This window comes from Mustela nivalis (genome assembly GCF_964662115.1).
Source record: "Mustela nivalis genome assembly, chromosome: 10".
In the NCBI taxonomy this organism is placed as follows: Eukaryota; Metazoa; Chordata; class Mammalia; order Carnivora; family Mustelidae; genus Mustela; species Mustela nivalis.
This window is the reverse complement of record NC_139029.1, coordinates 75,794,468-75,815,835: the sequence shown is the minus strand read 5'-3', so window position 1 is coordinate 75,815,835 and position 21,368 is coordinate 75,794,468. Positions and strand designations below refer to the sequence as shown.

The following is a 21,368-nucleotide window of genomic DNA, read 5'->3' as shown; positions in this document are numbered from 1 at the left end:
TAAACCTAATGATAATCACAAACTAAAACCAGTAATAGATATCAAAAAATAAAGAGAAAGGAATTCAAGTATATCGCTAAAGAAAGCCAGCAAACTGTAAGAGAAGAGAGTAAGAAAGGAAGAGAAGAACTACAAAAACAACCATTAGAAGTAGCAAAATGGCAATAAGTCCATACCTTTCAATAGTTACATAGAATGAAAATGCATTAAATGCTCCAATCAGAAGACACCGGGTGACAGAATAGATAAAAAAGCAGAACCATCTATATGCTGCCTACAAGAGACTCATTTCACACTAAAGACACATGCAGATTGAAATTAAGGGAAAAGCAATCATCATGCAAATGGTAGTGAAAAGAAAGCCACAGGAGCAATACTTATATTGGACAAAATAGACTTCAAAACAAAGAGACAGAGAAGGACACTATGTAATCATAAAGGGAACAATCCAACAAGCAGATATAAAATAATTGTACATATTTATGCACCCAAAATGGGAGCACCCAAATATATAACACAGTTAATAATAAACATAAAGGAAATAACCAATAGTAATACGATAATAACAAAGAACTTCAATACTCTACTTAACATCAATGGGCAGATGATCCAAACAGAATCCACAAAGAAACATGGAACCAGATGGATCTAACAGATATAATCAGAACATTCGATCCTAAAACTGGAGAATCCAAATTTTCTTCAAAGATTTTTTTTTTTTTAACAGAGATCACAAGTAGGCAGAGAGAGAGAGAGAGGAGGAAGCAGGCTCCCCACCAAGCAGAGAGCCCGACGTGGGGCCCAATCGCAGGACCTTGATCCTAGAGCCTGAGCTGAAGGCAGAGGCTTTAACCCACTGAGGCACCCCTACAAATTCTCTTCAAATGCAAACACAGCACTCTCCAGTACAGATCACATGTTAGGTCACATAACAAATCTCAACAAACTTAAAAAGATCAAAGCCATGCCATAAATCTTTTCTAATCACAATGCTATGAAACTAGCAATCAACCATAAGAAAAAAATCTGAAAAGAACACACATACATGGAGGTTAAATAACATGTTACAAAACAATGAATGGGTTAACCCAGATATCAAAGAGGGAAAACAAATACATGGAGACAAAGAAAATGAAAACAACAATGGTTCAAAATCTTTGGGATGCAGCAAAAAAGCCCTAAGGGTCAACACTGCAGCAATTTAGGCCTACTTCAAAAACAGTAAAAATTTCAAATAAACAACTTAATGTAACACCAAAGGGAGCTAGAAAAACAAAACAAAACAAAGCCAGAAGGAAAGAAATAAAGATTAGAGCAGAAATAAGTGAAATAGAAACCAAAAAACAATAGAATGTATCAATGAAACCAGGAGATGATACTTTGAAAAGGTCAACAAAATTGATAAACTTTAATCTAAACTCATAAAAAAGGAGAGAGCGCGAGAACACAAATAAACATAAAAAAAGAAAGAGGAGAAATAATAACACCACAGAAACACAAAGGATTATAAGAGATTATGAAAAATCATATGTCAATAAACCAGACAACCTAGAAGACATATATAAATTCCTAGAAATATATAACCACCCAAAACTGAATCAGGAGAAATAGAAAATTTGAACAGGCCAATCACCAGCAATGAAATTAAATCCGTAATTTAAAAAAAAAAAAAAACAAAAAACTCCCAACAAACAAAAGTCTAAGACCAGACAGCTTCACAGGTGAATTCCAACAAACATTTAAAGAAGAGTTAATACCTATTCTTCTCCAGCACCTAGGTGGCTCAGTCCATTAAGTGTCTGCCTTTGGCTCAGATCCTGATCTCAGTGTCCTGGGATCAAGCCCAGCATCGGGCTCCCTCAGCAGGGAGTCTGCTTCTCCCTTTCCTACTTGCACTGCTTGTGCTTGCTTTCTCTCTCTCTCTCTCTCTGTCAAAACAAACAAACAAACAAACAAAAAAACCAAAGAACTATTCTTCTCAAAAAAAAAAGGAAAGACAGCTTCCAAATTATTCCATAAGCCCAGCATTACCCTGATAGTAATACCAGATAAAGATACCTTAAAAAAAAGAAAAGAAAACTACAGGTCAATACGTCTGATGAATATAGATGCAAAAATCCTTAACAAAGTATTAGCAAATCAAATCCAACAATCCATTAAAAAAAATCACTCACCATGATCAAGTAGGATTTATTTCCAGGATTCAATATCCACAACACAATCAATGTGATACACCACATCAACAAGAGAAATAATAAAAACCATATGATCATCCCAAAAGATACAGAAAAAGTGCTTGACAAAGTACAATATCCACTCACGAAAAAAAAAAAAATCCTCAATAATGTAGATTTAGAGGGAACATACCTCAACAAAATAAAGGCCATATACGAAAAACCCAGAGCTAACATCCTCCTCAGTGGGAAAAAATTGAGAGCCTTTCCACTAAGATCAGAAACAAGACAAGGATGTCTACTCTTACCACTTTTATTCAACACAGTATTAGAAGTCTTAGCCACAGTATTCATAGAGAAAGAAGAAATAAAAGTCTTCCAAATTGGTAAAGAAGTAAAACTTTCACTATTGGCAGATGACATGATACTATATACAGAAAATTCTAAACACTCCATCAAAAAACTACTAGAACCAATAAATCAATTCACTAAAGTCGCAGGATTCAAAATCAACGTAAAAAAATCCATTGCATTTCTATACACTAATAAAGAAGCAACACAAAGAGAAATTAAAAAACAATCCCATTTACAATCACATCAAAAATAATAAGATACTTAGGAATAAAACTAAACAAGGAGGTGAAAGACCTGTACTCTGAGAACTATAAAACATTGATGAGAGAAACTGAAGATGACACAATGAAATGGAAATATATTCCATGCTCATGGATTGGAACAACTATTGTTAAAATGTCTATACTGCTAGGGGCTCCTGGGTTCGCTCAGTCAGTTAAGCAACCAACTCTTCATTTTAGCTCAGATCATGATCCCAGGGTTGGGAGATCAAGCCCAGAATCAGGGTCCACACTCAACGCAGAGTCTGCTTGGTATTCTTTCCCTCTTCCTCCCCCTCTCTCCTTGCCCCTCCCCCTGCTCATGCCCTCTCTAAAATAAATAAATAAATAATCTTTTTTAAGAATGTCTATAATAGGGACGCCTGGGTGGCTCAGTTGGTTAAGCAGCTGCCTTCGGCTCAGGTCATGATCCCGGCGTCCTGGGATTGAGTCCCACATCGGGCTCCTTGCTCCGCAGGGAGTCTGCTTCTGCCTCTGCCTTCCACTCTGTCTGCCTGTGCTCGCTCTCACTCTCTCTCTTTCTGACAAATAAATAAATAAAATCTTTAAAAAAAAATGTCTATAATACCCAAAACAATCTACGTAATGCAATCCCTATCAAAATACCAATAGCATTTTTCATAGAACTAGAACAAACAACCTTAAAATTTGTATGAAACCACAAAAGACACTGAATAGCCAAAACAATCTTGAAAAAGAAACAAAGCTGGAGATACCACAATCCCAGATTTCAAGATATACTACAAAACTACAGTAATCAAAACAGTATGGTACTGGCATAAAAATATAGGAATAGATTAGTGAAACAGGAAAGAGAACCCAGAAATAAACCCACGATTATATGGTAAACCAATCTCCGATAAAGGAGGCAAGAATATCCAATGGGGAAAATTCTTTTCAACAAATGGTGCTGGGAAAATTACAAGCAAAATAATGAAACTCAACCACGTTCTCACACTATGCATATAAATAAAGTCGAAATGAGTTAAGGACTTAAATGAGAGACCTGAAACCATTAAAATCCTTGAAAAGAAGAGTACAGGCAGTAAGACCTCTGACATCAACCATATCAACATTTTTCTAGATATGTCTCCTGAAGCAAGGGAAATAAAAGCAATAATAAACTAGTGGGACTATATCAAAATAAAAAGCTTCTGCACAGTCAAGGAAGCAGTCAGTGAAACTAAGACAATCCAGTGAATGGAAGAAGATATTTATAAATGACATAACCAATAAAGGGTCAGTATCCAAAATATATAAAGAACTTATATAACTCCACACCAAAAAACCCCCAAATAATCTCATTTAAAAATGGGCAGAAGAGGGACACCTGGGTGGCTCAGTTGGTTAAGCAGCTGCCTTCGGCTCAGGTCATGATCCCAGCATCCTGGGATCGAGTCCCACATTGGGCTCCTTGCTCGGCAAGGAGCCTGCTTCTCCCTCTGCCTCTAGCCTGCCACTCTGTCTGCCTGTGCTTGCGCTCTGTATCTCTCTCTCTAACAAATAAATAAAAATCTTTAAAAAAATAAAAATAAAATAAAATAAAAAATAGGCAGAAGACCTGAGTAGGAATTTTTCCAAACAATACAGACAGATGGCAACAGAAACATAAAAAGTTGTTCAAACGCACTCATTATCAGAGAAATGCAAATCAAACCCACGATGAGGTATCACCCCACACCTCTCAGAATGGCTAGGATGTGGAGAAAGTGGAACTCTCACACACTATTGGTAGGAATGCAAACTGGTGCACACTATTGGTAGGAATGCAAACTGGTGCAGTCACTGTAGACAACAGCATGGAGGTTCCTCAAAACGTTAAAAATAGAATTACTATATGACCCAGTAATTCCACTACTGGGTATTTATCCAAAGAATACAAAAACACTTATTGGAAAAAAAATTATTATATGTACCCCTATGTTGACTGCAGCATTATTTACAATAACCAAGTTATGGGGGTGCCTGGGTGGCTGAGTTGAGCAGTTGCCTTCAGCTCAGGTCATGATCCCAGGGTCCTGGGATCGAGTCCCATATTGGGCTACCTGCTCAGCGGAGAGCCTGCTTCTTCCTCTCCCTCTCCCTCTGCCTGCTGCTCTGCCTACTTGTACTCTCTATCTCTGAGTCAAATAAATAAAACCTTTAACAATAACCACCAAATGGAAGCAACCCAAGTGTCCATCAAGAGATGAATGGATAAAGAAGGTGTAGTATATATACACAATAAAATATTACTGAGTCATAAAAAAGAATGAAATCTTGCCAACTGCAACAACATGAGTGGATCAAGAGGATATAATGTTAAGGGAAGTAAGTCAGAGAAAGACAAATACCATATGATTTCACTCATTTGTGGGATTTAAGAAACAAAACAAATAAACAAAGAAGAAAAGAGAAACTAAAAAGCAGGCTCTTAACTATAAAGAACAAACAGATGGCTACCAGAGGGGAGGTGGGGGGGATGGGTGAAACAGATGAAGGGGATTAAGAGTACACTTATCATGATGACCACTGTGTATTGTACACCTGAAACTAATACAATACTGTATATTAACTATACTAGAATTAAAATTAAAAATCACTTAATTAACATATTTTTTAAAAAGTAAGAAAGAAAGAAAAAATGAGGAGGACTGACTTAAGGGGCTATAGATGACTGGCTACTGATATAGACTGGCAAGATGAGATTCAAAGAAGTTTAGGAAGATGGAGGAAAAAGATCTGAAGGCAGCAATTGGTTTTTAAATGTTTTAAAATGTACCTGGGAATTAGTTTTATTCAGGTATGCTGAGACCAAGTGATTAAGAAATGATTGCCATTGAAAAGACAGTTTGTAATTTACAGTCCCCAAGGGGAAAGAGGTACACCACATCAGGAATGGCCACATGGGGAAGCAATAGGATTGATCTGGAAGAAGAAGGAGGGAGAGCTAAGCACAACGCAGAAGCCTTTATTATGTTTTCTGTGGAAAGGAGTGAGTGGGGCAAAGTAAACAGCTGAAGAAGCTTAATAATAGACAGTTTTAATAATTGGGGCTGGGAGTGGGTGGGGGATGCTCTGGGCTAAGAGGATGGTCTTTAGTTGCCTAGTACTTGGCCCTGGGAAGATTAGGGCAAGGAATACTGCCTTGTAGAGTATAAGAATCAGAAAGACAAGGTGTTAGAATGGATTTAGGATTACCTGGTATGCTCACATGAATTACCCAACCCTAGGAGGAGCAGTCTCTGCCCAGTCAGTGAGGCTCCAGATGCCAGAGTATCAATGATACAGAAAATAAGAAAATATACTTAAATACAGTGAATACAACAAGACACCTATCCCACCCACTTCCAACCCTGCTAGTATAAGAAATGTGAGAGAAAATAACAATTAACTGAGAAAGCTGCAGAGGAAACACAATCTTTTGCTCTGTGCTGTTCTATGTGTTTATACCTTACTGACAAGTTATCTTAGCATCCCCCAGTAATTGATGTTAAGTTGTAAATTTAAAGGTGATTCCTTTAAAAAAAAAAAAAGACTGTGGAATAAATAATTGAAGATTTAAAGAAAAAAGGTCTTTCCTCTTTTCTTTACACACACACACACACACACACACACACACATACACTCCGACAACTACGACAGGGTATGTCTTCTTAGAAAATCAGATTTTTATGATGTTAAGTTGAATTTTTGAATTTTAATCACAAGGTCATGAAGCAAGAACTATTTCCCATTGACAATCATTTGAATCATATATGATGCTGCTATATATAAAACAATTTTTCACAGACTGTATTTCCCACTTTAACTCAAGTGCATAATACCAAAGGACTCTGTAATAAGTAGCAAAATAACAATATTTCAAAAAAAATTTTTGGTTATCTAAAGAAAAAGATGTGCAATAAAGAACTGAATTTCATAAGTAAAATTTAAAAATTTATTTTTCAGAAGTTGCACTGAAAAAATTAATCTCCATATTTTACATTATAATCTTCTTATACTTTATATAGATGAAATTTCAATACTCTGCTAGAAAAAAGAAGGGGTATGTCACAAGCACTTTCTCTGTGCAAGACACTACAAGAGATACCACTGAGGACATTCACATCAATGAGATGATCTCATTTCAAAGAGCTTACATAACCACAGACATACATGACTAACTTAATATAAAACAAAATGTGATTAAGTGCTTAAAATAGAAGCTGTGAAGTGCTATGAAGCACAAAGCCATCTACTCCAACCTCCTTGTTCTAAATATGAGAAAACTGAGGCTCACAGAAATCATAAAACAAGATAATACACAGCCCAAAGGCAGATCTCTGCCGGGTTGCCAAATCCAGTGCCTCCTCCACTCTACCATGCTATCTCTTAATTTTTTCATGACAATAAATAAAAGAAAACATTGATATAGTTTCTTCCTTTCTCTGATATATAAAAATCTGACATATCCTATGGATCTTCATCTAAGCATTCACTCAAGGGGTGCCTGGCTGGCTCAACAGAGAATGCAATTCTTGATCTCGGGATTGTTTGAGCCCCACATCGGATGTAGACATTACTTGAGAATAAAATATTTTTAAAAAAGAAGAAAATAAAATAAAAATAAACATACACTCAAGAAATATATCATTTCACAGAGCCTACCATAGGCCTACTACTATAAATAACACTTAATAAAATGTATTCCAGGGCGCCTGGGTGGCCTAGTGGGTTAAGCCTCTGCTTTCGACTCAGGTCATAATCTTAGGGTCCTGGGATGGAGCCTCGCATCGGGATCACTGCTCAGTGGGTGCCTGCTTGTGATCTCTCTCTCTGTCAAATAAATAAATAAAATCTTTAATAAATAAATAAGTAAAATAAAATAAAATGTATTCTGTGTTTACTGTATGCCAACCCACTGTCCTAAGTGCTTTATAAGCATCCCACATAACCCACACAATAACACTGTGAGATACAATAACACTGTTATTATATCCACTTTTCAGATAAGGAAGCTAACAGTAAGTGATGAGTCAACATTCACACAGTTAGAAGTGGTAGGCATGGCTTGACTATAGACCCTGGTCCTTAGAACAATGTCACTACACAACAAACTAGGGGAAAAAAAGTATACATTTTAAAATTGATAGTCAGAACTCAATGATGAGCTGATGATCTATACTGGGGAATGAGAATTATTTTTGAATAGCACTTAAAATATCTGTTTAAATTATGTCATACTATTCTTATACACAGGGTAAGTCAAGGTTAGATAATTTTCCATTTATGCATATAGGAGTTTCATTGAAGAAACTCTGAAATAATAAAGAAGTCAGATTATTCAAGCATGTCAGAGCATAAAAAGAAGAAAAATAAACCAAATCACACAGGGGCGCCTGGGTGGCTCAGTGGGTTAAGCCTCTGCCTTTGGCTCAGGTCATGATATCAGGGTCCTGGGATCGAGTCCCACATCGGACTCTGCTTGGCAGGGAGCCTGCTTCCTCCTCTCTCTCTCTGCCTGCCTCTCTGCCTACTTGTGATCTCTCTCTGTCAAATAAATAAATAAATAAAATCTTTAAATTCTACTCCCAAGAGGACATTTGGCAACATCTGGCGACCATATTGATTGTCACAACTTGGGGGTGGGGAAACTCAGGAAGAATGCTACTGGCATCTAAGGCCTAGAGGAGAGGGATGTTGCTAAACATCCTAAAATGCACAGCATAGCACAGATCCCACAACAAAGAATTATCCAATCCAAAATGTCAATAGTGCCACTGTCAAAAAACCTTGGCACAGAGCAATTCATTCAAATTACTAGAGAATATACTATTTCTCCTCTTTCATGCTCAATCTCAAACTAGTACTTAGTCTTTCCCAATACTAAGCCCTTAATACTCTGATACTCATACTTAGCCTCTACTATTACAAAGATAATTTGGAATGTAAATGAATGGATTTTTTTAGGTTATAAAACAGATATGAAAGTACAGGAAATAAAAACATACATATGTGTTGAAAAGATAAAGAGTTATATATTAGACTTAAATATGAGAGAAAAAAGATAAAGCACTTACTGTAAAAATGTTCTAAATTCTGAAGCTTCAAAGTTCTCCACAGCAATAGACTCATGATTTGTTAAATTATCAGATGTCTGTCCAACAGTATGAAAATAGAAGTCAGGAACCCTTGCTAAAAGGACTGCCTTGTGTGCTTTGAAGAAAGTATTACCTACAGAGAAAGTAACATCTGTATGGATTTCTTCCCTTAGGAGCCTGTAATGAATAAAAAGGAACCAGAATTTAATTAGTGATACTCAGAAATATATAATATACCCATTTCTATAAGATAATTTTTCAAAATAGCACACACTAAAAATACAAAGGTAAGTCACAAAATTAAAATAGCTTAATATGAAAATGAGTTTGTTCTCAGTTCATTCCAAAGAACACTGCTTAATACTGGCTTAGAATCTAATTTTCTAAAATTTATAGTGAATGGGGCACCTGGATGGCTCTGTGGGTTAAGCCTCTGCCTTCATCTCAGGTCATGGTCTCAGGGTCCTGCAATCAAGCCCCACAGCAGGCTCTCTGCTCAGCAGGGAGCCTGCTTATCGCCCCCCCACCAGCCTGCCTCTCTGCCTAGTGATCTCTGTCCGTCAAATAAATAAATAAGATCTTTAAAAAAAATAAATAAAATTTATTGTGAAAACAAAGGTAACTCCACTCATAAGAGTAAGACTATTTTTTCAAAAAAATTTTTTTAATTCCTTCTGATCATAAAAAAATTTATATTCTGCTTTTTATATTGATTTTCCTTTAAAATGTACCTACTTTAGCTTTATGTCAGAAAAAGAACACAAATATGGTTATTGACTGCTGAAAAGAGTAAGTTTTTTAAAATCTTACTAAAAGAAGCAAAAAAAGTAAAATGTCAACAACACAAGCAAGCTGAGTATAACAATAGACAATACAGATTAGAAACTGGTACATTTTGTTCTGACTATTGTTAAATATCAAGTCTGAAATGCAGGCTTGGCCGTCAAGAATGTGACATTTAAGCCCTTTTCCAGGTTTTTCCTCACACAAATAGAACAAATCACGCTATAATCTATTATTAAAATGATGGGCTCATGGGGTAACCCATTCAAATCCCTTTACTAATGCACATGGTTATGGTAAAGCCCACTGATTACATGTAAAGTGATGGAAGAACAGAAATCAGCATCATAATACAAACTGTCATAATCTTTTGTCCCTGTGGTAACTATATATTTCTACTCTCTAAATACTAAATAATACTTCATATCACTGTATCATTATCCTCGGCAAGATATGTATTCTCAGAGGACTTCCGTATCACAGGGTATACCTGGCAATCACACCAGTACACTATAGGAGGTAGAACTAATGGATAAAGATACCCATTACAGTGAAAGCTTAGAATGTTGCCATTGACACTCTTACTCCTCCAAGACCAAGTTAACGGCTCCTTCCTCTGATCCCAACACAACTAGTGCATACCTCTATACAGCCCTTCTGTCACTGCATCATTATTTTTTTGAGTATTTCTCTCTACTAGACAATAAATTCCCAAAGGCAAAAACTGTATATGCAGTATACAGAGCTCAGTATCTGCTTGTTCAATTTTGTTGTATTTTACACTAAAAAAACAAATGCTTCAGAGCACAAAACTTTCAGAACCTTGGAAACAATAAGCAAACAGAAACATTTTAGTCAATATTTTATTTATTATTTTTTTAAGATTTTATTTATTTATTTGACAGATTGCAAGTAGGCAGAGAGGCAGGCAGAGAGAGAGGCGGAAGCAGGCTCCCCGCTGAGCAGAGAACCCAAAGCGGGACTCGATCCCAGGACCCCGGGACCATGACCCAAGCAAAAGGCAGAGGCTCCTCACTGAGCCACCCAGGCGCCCCCATTTTAGTCAATATTTTCATCAATAAATTATTTTTATTAAGTAGTTTTTAAAGTTGTATAAAAATGGGGGCGTCTGGGTGGCTCAGTGGGTTAAAGCCTCTGCCTTCAGCTCAGGTCATGATCTCAGGGTCCTGGGATGGAGCCCTGCATCAGACTCCCTGCTCAGTGGGGAGCCTGCTTCCTCCTCTCTCTCTCTCTCTCTCTACCTGCCTCTCTGCCTGTCAAATAAATAAATAAATAATCTTTTGAAAAAAATAGAGTTATGCAATAATGTACTGGTTTCTCAAACATTAATAAAAAGTCAAACTGCACATCAATTTATTCCTTCCTCCCATCTACCTTTTCTCCATCCTCCATTCTTCCCCAAGTGAATAAGAAAGCAATGCAGCTGGTAACCATATAACATCACTAGGGAATCTGCCTGGTTCTTAATACATGCTCATGAGTATTTGTTAAATTAAAAAAATTTAATGTGTTTAAAAAATTGTGAACATGAAAATATAGTGTCTTTTATTTTATAATACTACTTACATCAGTTACAAGAATATCTTGTATGTTATAAGTAACAGAATTATCCGACTCAGACTGGCTTAAATATTAAAGGGGGTTTATTGGCTCATCTAATAGTAAAGTCTAGAAGAAGGGCAGGTTGAATCAAAGCTCAACTCATGTCTAGGTCCAGCTTCTATCTCATTTCTCAGCCCACTGCTGCACTAATCTAATGCATTTTGGACTGCTGATTATCACTAAAAATGTATTAAGCATGTTCAATGTACCAAGTACTGGGTACAGATTGATGACTAAAACATGTGCACTCAAGGATTTTACTGAATAGTATGGAAGACGGGCCTGAAAATTAAAGACTGTAAAATAGTCAATAACACATATAAGTAAAATTTTTTCAGAGACAGGCATAAAAGACCTTACAGAGGACCAGAAAACCAAATGAGATTTCAAAGATCAAATAAGAGTTGGTCAGGGCAGCAAGGCAAGGTCATAGTTAGTTAGTTCCTGGCTCCACGTTCCTTGCTAAGGTATGTGTGAATATGAAGCTACAGACTGGTCAGCAGAGAGTACTGAGGGGCTAAGAAATGACAGATGAAGCTGCTAGGATAAAGACCAATAAGAGGCAAAGAGTTTAATTCCATCTTACAGTTGAAGGCGAATCACCAAATGATTAGAAACATGGACAAATTCATTTTCCAAAATACCACCTATTAGTTGTGTAGACAAGGAATTAGAGGGAAATGAGAATGAGAATGAGAAAATTAATGCACAACACAGATGAATGATGGCTTGAGGCTGGCTTGAGCCAGGAGAGATCAATGGTGATTTAGACTATGGAACAGAATTAAAATATACTTTGGTAATAAAATTGGCAGGAGGTGGTGACTGAATGTAGGTGAATGGAAGGGAATAACCTCTCTTTTTTGGCTTGAACGACTGGGTGCTGATGATACCACCAACCTTTACTGTCTATCTGCTATTCCAACCTTCATTTTCAATTCCAGACATATTTCCAATTGTCTCCTGCATATGGCTTCCTCAACATTCACCATGCTCCTCCCTTTCAAATGCCCCAAGACTTGGCTTGTTTCCTTTCCCCTGTACCTCCACATATAATTGGTTACCGACCCCATCAACTTGCACATGTGAATCCCTTCCCCTTTTTCCATCACCACTGCCTTACGTATCCCTTGACTATTACAAAATCTCCTAGCTAATTTCCTTGTTTCTAATTTCTCTTCCCTCAACTCAAGAACTAAATGTTAATTTTCTATTTTAAAAACACCAATGGCTCTCCACTGCCTCCACAATATATTCCAAACCCTTCACTAAAGAAAGAAGGCCTCCACGATCTAGTCTTAGTTTACCCATTCACCCTCATCTGCTATTACTTCGGTTGCAGGCCATACCCACAATCCCCTCCCAAAAAGCTACCAAATTCATTTATCATTCATATATGGCTCGTCTTTGTAGCACATTACTCTGATGCTCTTAATGACATCTGAATGAATAATGGAATGAGCCAAGGTTAGCCATCAGCCAATGTGGTAGTTAAACAAGTAAACTCTAGCAGAGATGGTCTATAATAAACAGGAACCAAGTGATGACACTGTATTAGAGTTTCAGAGCAAATCCAAACTAGAGTAAGAAAAAGAAAGGGTAAGGATAGAAGCAAAGATAAAGGAAATAAATTACCAGAAGATCATTTTGTATAACTTTTGCAGAGAAAACAGACTGAGTAGGCTCATATTCTGGTTGTATGACCTTGGGCAAGTTATTTTAACGTTTTTGGAGTCAGAATGTCAAGGTTTTTATTTGGACTCTTATCACTTCGTGCCTAATACTCAGTTTCCTTATCTGTTAAATGGAAATAATACCAAGACTTACTTCACAGGGTAGTCAACCCAGCATCTAGCTAATAGTAGAAGAGCAATAAGTTTAGGTATTTTTATTACAACTGTCCTGAATAATGGTGTACTTCTCAATGAGGTCTTACTGTATAATTGCTGTTATATCCCAAGCAACTTTCCAATTCTACAACAGATCTGGCTTTTTGACCACTGAAAGTTTTTTTACTCACTTCTCCATCTACTCTATTATCTCAGGTCACCCAGAGGTGTCTCTGTTCCCTGATGTTTAAGAATCTAATACAACTTGCTTTTCCAAAATATATCAAACTCTTTCAAATCTCTGTGTTTTTATAAAAGCAATTTCCTTTGTTGAGATATCCTCTGACTTTTCCCTTCCTAATCTTTACCTAATCAATTAGGAATCAATCCTCAAGAGATCAAACACCACCCTAAAAATGTTCCCTAAACTCACCCCAGTCCCCATAACTTTTGTTTGACTACTATCTCTCTTACTGGAGTATAAGCACAACACCGAAGATATGTCTTATTAATCTTTGATTCTTCAGGACCTAGTACAAATCTAGGTACATGGTGGGTGCCAGATACTTCATTAATATTTGCAGAATAAATCCATTTTATTTCTGTGTTTGAAAAAGATTAATTTGGTACAAGAATTAGGGTGCTGGGTACACATATGAAGTTTTCTTGTTAAAAAAAAAAAAAAAAAGAACTGCTACATCTTTTTCTTTCTTTTTTTTTTTGCTTGTAATAGGAACCTGGGAGTTCAAGATCCTATCCTTAATTGCTGCTCAGATGAGTTCACCTACTATACCTGAATTTCATTTTCTTTATATAAATCAGACATCTTATCTTCCTTAAATTCCTGACACCGTAACACTTACAATTCAACCCAAAGAATAAAGTCACTGAAAAGAAGGAGTGCCTCATTCTTACAGATTCACCCTAGAAACAGAACAACTTCAGTTTTATTTCTCCATATTTTTCATTAATCCCTCACTGGTGGAGACAAAGCAGCATCTCTGGCAGATGAGTCCAAATTAAAGGGAATTTTTTTTACTACATAGAAAGCACAGTTTATAGCTGCTGGAGCTTAAGTGTGGGGGATAGAAAGCACTTAAAAAAAAAAAAAGCAGAATGCTGCACAACTGTTGGTTATTAGTGGTAATTATGTTTACTGTAGTTCAGTAGTTCTCAAAGTGTGACTCAGCAGCTAGCAGCAGCAGCAGCATCACCTGGGACCTTGTTAGAAATGCAAAGGCTCTCTTCCAGACCAACTGAATGAGTATTATGGTCTTGGACCCAGTAAATCTGTTTTAACAAGCCCTCCAGGTGATTCTGATGCACACTAAAGCTTACAAAATCAGTTTTGGTGGAAATGGCAATTGGCTAGGGAATACTTCTAGGCTTTATTTTCTTTATAGACTGAGATGTCATTAACCGGATTCACTAGAGCTTGAGTTAAGCTTCAGAACATCCCTCCACTTACTTGTGTCCTCATGGGAGGGGGAAGTTGCTGGGAGCTGTAGTGTTCTAGGTGAAGAGGGGAAACCAGTTTGCAGTCAGGAAATATTTCTACGTAAATATTTCTGGTAAACTGTTTAAAGAAAATTCTGAAGAAAAGACCTCCAAGACTCCACTAATCTATTTTTTCCTTAATCTAAGTAAATATTCATTTTTATACCTAACGTTTTTCTTAAACTAAGCTTCTTTTTTTAAAGTGTACTCTTCAGTACCATGAAACCTGCCTGGATCCATTCCAACCTTAGTGATGTGTCTTTCAAAAACTAAGCCTAGGGGCACCTGGGTGGCTCAGTGGGTTAAAGCCTCTGCCTTCGGCTCAGGTCGTGATCCCAGGGTCCTGGGATCTATGCCCCGCATCCGGCTCTGCTCAGCAGTGAGCCTGCTTCCCCTTTCTCTCTGCCTACTTGTGATCTCTCTCTCTCTCTGTCCAAAAAAAAAAAAAAAACAAAAAACAAACAAACAAAAAAAAACAGAACTAAGCCTAGTCGTCTTATTCTGTCATAAACTGGGGGCTGCATATAGCTATGATACTAATTTTGGTTTCCGTTTTTAATCTGGTATGTTATCTCCGAGGTGCTCGGGATTGGGTTTTTTAGGGTGAGGTAACAGCTCTGTAGTGAGGAGACTGGTGGACGTCCCACAAAAGCCTGAGGCGAGGAGAAGGAGGAGCGGGGGATGGAGTGGCCGAGAAGGGGCCACAGCTTCTGGGGCGGAGGTAGATGCCTTAAGAACTGAAGCAGCCAGAGTTCCCGCCTCCTCCTACCTGAGCAGATCCTGGCTGAGCTGCTCCGACACCACCGCCTTCAGCCGGCGCCGCTCACAGGGCCCCTTTCTTTGCAACCCCTTACTGCAAACTCCAGGGGACCCCAGAAGTACCATGGGCGCCGCGCTACCCTCCCCACAGCCGGCCATGTCCTACAAAGGTACCGCGGCACCCCGCAGGCCCAGTGTGGGATCTCAATCGCCGGCTGTGGAAGAAGGGGGCGTTGCCGACCCAACGCTCAGGTCCGACCCGAATCCGCCCCTCAGAGAAAGGTTGACGCCTCCCCGGTTGCACACGGTCCCTTACGGCAGCAGGGCAGCTCTGCGGGGCGATCTGGGAGGCTCGCGCCGACACGTGACCCCAGAAGGGTGTGCGCAGGCGTAGTAATTCTGTTTACTTAGGCCGGGAGGCACCCCGCCCCCATTGCCTGGGAGCAAACCGCGTCTAGGGAGTATCCAATCTCTCCGGTTATTTTTCCTGGGTCTCTTTGCGTTAGAGGTGGTGCCAATCACTCAATTTAATAGTTTTATTGCGAACCAAGTTCAGATCAACCTGCGAACCTTTCCACGTTATGTCTTCCTGGGATGTCAGCGCTTTCCCCCCCCCCCCCCCACGAAAAAATAGGTTCACAGGACCCTTTACGGTGGCGAGTCACGCTCCCTTATTTTGTTGCTTTAGGCAAGAAAAACTGGGGATGTGAGGAGCGGGGAAAGAACTAAGTAAAATCAGCAAGAGTGAGAACACTCCTGAGTCCCCTGAAAAGGGTGTGTACAGTCTAAAAGCCCCCGGTCGCTTTCTAATCCAGGGAGTGTCTCCTATAACCGCTCTTGAACTTCAACCGAGAAATAACAGCTTGTGACCTTGGGATAGGGATATTATCCTAGATTATAGCCTCTAAATGCAATCACAAGTGTTCCTTTTTTTTTTTTTTTCCTTTTAAGATTTTATTTATTTATTTGGCAGAAAGACAGATCACAAGTAGGCAGAGAGGCAGGCGGGGGGGTGGGAAGCAGGTTCCCCGCAATCACAAGTGTTCTTATAAGAGAGCAGCAGAAAGAGATTATACCTAGAAGGGAAAAGGCAATGTGACCACAAGCAGAAGAATGCCGGAAGTCACCAGAAACTGAGACAAAGAATAAATCTTCCGCTAGAGCCTCCAGAGGGAGGATAGCCCTGTCCACACCTAGATTTTGGCCTATGGAAATTAGTTTTGTACCTCTGGCCTCCAGAACTGGGAAGGAGTAAATCTCTGTTGTTTAAAAAAAAAGAAAGAAAGAAAGAAAGAAAGAACGAACTATCCGCTTGTATTCTAATGCTTTGCATACAAAGACGTAATATTTATGATGAGGAAGGGAGGAGGTAAGGGTGAATGGGATAGAGCCTTTAATTGAATGGGGAAGTGAATGGATTGGTGAGATATCAAATTTCGAACATTTCAGCCTGAAGGAAATAGCTGGACTAGATATCATTTAAAAATCTTTTGGTATTTTTTAACTTATCTCCTCGGAAGGAAGAAAGCTCAATAGTTACGCTTCATTCAGAAGCTTCGCACAAAGTATCCTTTGTGGTTGATTTGATTTGATTTGAATCGGTTTTTAGACGAGTCAGAGGTTACATTTGGTTCTTATGTCCCCTGAGTCTCTTCTAAATACTAAGTATTTGGAAAATAGATGGACCTTGTACCTTAAGATTGGCCAGAAAGTAGCTGTTTCTCCAAATAATGCCCCTCTCAAATATTCAGACACATCAATAATGAAAAATATAACTGGATAACTGATTCTTAATTATTCCTGTAGAAAAGAGGAGTGTCAAAAATAATAATACCTAATATTTATTGAGTGCTTTTATTAGGTGAAAGAACTGCTCTCCTGCTTTAAATGCATTAACTCAATCTTCACAACCACCATTTAGCTAGGCACTAATATGAGCCTAATCTGCAGGTGAGGAAGTTGAGGTATGAGAAAATAGGTGATTTGGCAAAGGCCACAGTCAGTGTAGTGGTGGTCTAAGTATTAAAACTTAGGCTGACTAGCAACCAACTCTTCCCCTTCAAAGTCCTGCAAGAGTTCTACCATGCCCCTTTATCAGCTGAGGTAACAGGCATTTTTACCATCCACAATTGCGTTTATTATTAACTCACTGGTTGGGAAAGGATGACAGAATGGTTTCTGGTTCATATAATTTAATTCTCTTAAAACACCTTAGGCAATTGACTATGTGAAGTAATTAAAGAAAAAGTGCCCTTTTAAAAATCAAAATACTTAAAAATAAATAAATAAAAAACAAAAATCTGGTCAATGATACTTCCCATTTAACCATTAGAAAATTTTTACCTAAAGCACTATTTTTATTTTAATTAATTCAGGCTGTGGAGTCAGTTATACCTTAATGCGAGTGAAGAGATCAGATTTTTTTCCTGAAAGACACTTAGGAAAAAAAGAGAACCCTAAGGAACCAACAATGGGAACTGTAAGGACGTATTTTATATTTTTATTTTAGCCAGAGGTTTCCATTGAGTTTAAACAATAACTTTGTTGTTTAACCCTTAAACTGTCCCTGCTCCCCTTCCCCCAGGGACTTAAAAACAAGTCCCAGAAAGGAGCTCCAGGTGTGGAGGCCAAGAAAAACAAGGCTGTACCCACCTCGAGTCTAGCCCTGACATAAGTACAGCCATCTTGGCAAAGCAAAAGCCGGCACCTTGCACTGTAAGAGTGGGTTAGCATAAGAATGGCCATCCTGAAGGCTGGGAAGCCATTTTACTGAGCGTCCCTAACCAGGCCACACTGTACACATAACTTGAGATAAGAGAAAGTAGCTAAAACCTGGAAAAACAACTTAATAATATACCACCAGGGCGGTTAGGTGGTGGTGCCACAGGGACAAAATGTTAAAGAAAAACAAATAGTTAACATGCAGAGATCACAATCCTGCAAGACAGGAATCTCCCTTGGTTTGCAAATGTCCCAATGATTTACAACAAAAAGGGCTATCTCTTCAATGGCCCAGTTTCCAGAGACAAATGGCTCAGTTCCTCAAGGCCTGAGGTAGCACCATAAAACTGAAGGAGGATGAGGCAGAAGGAAATGTAAATAAAGTTAAATTTCTTCTAAACCTAAATCTCACTTAACCGCCAGGATAACAGGGTGACGCCGGGGTGGCAAAAGGTTAAACAAAGTTAAACTGTCAAAGTGGGGTGCAAGATATGTATGTAGCTATGAAGAATTGCCTTGAAAATGCTATATAAACCCTTGGCTTTCAGGACTTGGGGTCCTTGTTGAAACCTGCTGTGCCAGGTGGATACTTGGACCCCAGCTAGCTGGAAATAAACCTCGCTGTGTGACTTGCATTATTGAGAGTGTTCTCTGTCTAATTGAGGGGTGGTCGACTCCGTACCCTAACAGGAACTTTGAAGGTAGACAGCTAAATCTATAATTTTGGGTTAGGTTGGCCTTAACTATGGTTCTCATGTGTGAAAATCAATTTAGGAAGGAAAAAAAAAAAAAAAAACAGAAAAAAATAAAACCCTCTTCTAAGAACTACCATTTTATGAAAGAAAAGTGACTTTTTGGATGCATTATTTTTTTCTTCTTTAAAAATGTTTTCATTTGAGGGGCGCCTGGGTGGCTCAGAGGGTTAACCCTCTGCATTTGGCTCAGGTCGTGGTCTCAGGGTCCTAGGATCAAGCCCCGCATTGGGCTCTCTGCTCAGGGGGGAGCCTGCTTCCCCCTGTCTCTCTGCCTGCCTCTCTGCCCAATGTGATCTCTCTCTCTCTCTCTCTGTCAAATAAATAAATAAAATCTTTTTTAAAAAATGTTTTCATTTGAAACATTTCAAATATACAAATAAGTAAAGAGAGAGATACAATAAACCCCAATATACCCATTACCAAAATGTGCATATGTGCCTTATCAAGCCTTCTCTTCTTTTGGTCCTTTCTCATGTTTTCTTCTTTCCTTCCTTTTTCCCTTCCTTCTTTCCTTCTAAAAATTTTGAAAGTAAAAGCACAGACATTATTTAATTTTATTCCTACATACTTCAGTATGCATCTCTAAAAAAAATTGGATGATTTCTAACTTCTTTTTTTTTTTTTTAAGGATTTTATTTATTTATTCAACAGAGAGAGATCACAAGTAGGCAGAGAGGCAGGCAGAGAGAGAGAGAAGGAAGCAGGCTTCCTGCTGAGCAGAGAGCTTCGATGTGGGACTCGATCCCAGGACCCTGAGATCATGACCTGAGCTGAAGGCAGCGGCTTAACCCACTGAGCCACCCAGGCACCCTGATTTCTAACTTCTAACATTATTCCTTACAAATTAACAATAATTTATTTACTATGTAACCCATTGTAAAATTTTCACAACTGTCCTAAAAATATCCTTTATAGTTGGTTTGTTTGAATCCATTTTCAAATGATTCAGAGGTTGCATTTGGTTCTTAAGTCTCCTGAGTCTCTTCTAATCTAGAGCAGTTCCCTCTCCCATTTTTATCTTCATGCCATTGATGTTGCAGAAGCCTGGGCAGCTGAGCTGTAGAATATCCCACATTTTAAATTTTACTGTTTGTGTCCTTGTAGTATCACTTTCTATGTTCATTTATACCATACATTTCCTGCAAAAGTTGGTTTCAGAGGCTTGATTAGATTGAGGTTCAATTCCTTAACAAAAAAATATTTAATAAATGGAATATTAGGTGGAATATTAGTTTTCTATTGTTACTTTAACACATTACCACAAATTTAGTGGCTCAAAAACAACAAATTTTTTCCCTTCAGTTTTGTAGATTAGAACCCCAAATGGATCTGACTGGGCTAAGATCAAGGTTTGGGCAGGACTGCATTCCCCACATTTCCTTTTTTTATGCAGATTCTAGAGGCTACCCATATTCCTTGGCTCTTGAATTCCTTTCTGCCATCTTCCAAGACAGCAGGTTGATTCCCTCTTACATTGCATCATTCTGACCTCTTCTTGTGCCTCGTCTTTGCTCTTTTTTTTTTTTTAAGATTTTATTAATTTATTTGACAGAGAGAAAGATCACAAGTAGGCGGAGAGTCAGGCAGAGAGAGAGGAGGAAGCAGGCTCCCGCTGAGCAAAGAGCCGATGCGGGGCTCGATCCCAGGACACTGAGATCATGACCTGAGCCGAAGGCAGGGGCTTAATCCACTGAGCCACCCAGGCGCCCCTCGTCTTTGCTCTTTTAAGGCCTCTTGTGGTTACATTCTGTACAGTTGGATAATCCAGGATAATCTCCCTCTTTTAAGGTCAGCTAATTAGCGAACTTAATTCTATTTGCAACCTTAATTCCCTTTTGCCCTTTGGCATGTGACCCAACATATTTCCAAATTCTGGGATTAGGATATGGACATCTTTTGGGAGGATGGGCACAGGCATTATCCTGCTTCCCACAAGTGGTAATTCATTTTGTATCATATCAGGAGGTACATAATGTTTGGTTATCCTCCTCTCAATGTTGCTAATATGAATCATACATTTTCATCTAATAGTTTTATCTGTTGATAATTCTTGCTTGGGCCAACTAGGGATTGCAAAATGATTTTATAATTGCATCATTCATTTGCTGGAAATTTGCTGGAAATGTTCCTTAAAGAAGAACCATCCTTCATCAGTTAGAAATACTGGATATCCAGAAAGACGTTTCACACTGCAAAGGCAGGATAAATACTTAATTCTCTTATTTAAATTATCATTTTTCCAAGTAAGGAGTTGATAACCTCATTAATTCCAATGTGTTCAGTTTATCATTTTTGTTCATGAACTCACTGATTTTTATTTATGCAAAGACAATTTCATTTATTCTTTTTGATGCTCAAATTGCCTTATCTGACCAATGGGAGTTCCTTTGTATTGGCTCTTGTGTCCCTTTGACACGTTCTCTAATCTGTGGTATCTTCCTTGCTTTCTGGCACAACCAGATACTAGATACGTTATTTATTTTCCACCCCAGCTATTCTCCCAAATAGCTATAGTTCCTTTTAGTGTGTA

The 21,368-nt window shown here is 38.3% G+C and overlaps 1 protein-coding gene across 1 annotated transcript in view; it reads right to left on the bottom strand.

Moving 5' to 3' along the window:
- BTBD8 (BTB domain containing 8) overlaps positions 1-15,734 on the bottom strand; it is a 105,884-nt gene extending 90,150 nt beyond the window's left edge. Inside the window, exons 1-2 of the mRNA XM_082688672.1 lie at positions 15,373-15,734; positions 8,851-9,048 (exon numbers count right to left, since the gene is read on the bottom strand). Of these exons, the coding sequence (XP_082544798.1) occupies positions 8,851-9,048; positions 15,373-15,521 (347 nt within the window). The 5' untranslated portion in view covers positions 15,522-15,734. The remainder of the gene's footprint in view (positions 1-8,850; positions 9,049-15,372) is intronic.
- Positions 15,735-21,368: the final 5,634 nt, after the last annotated feature.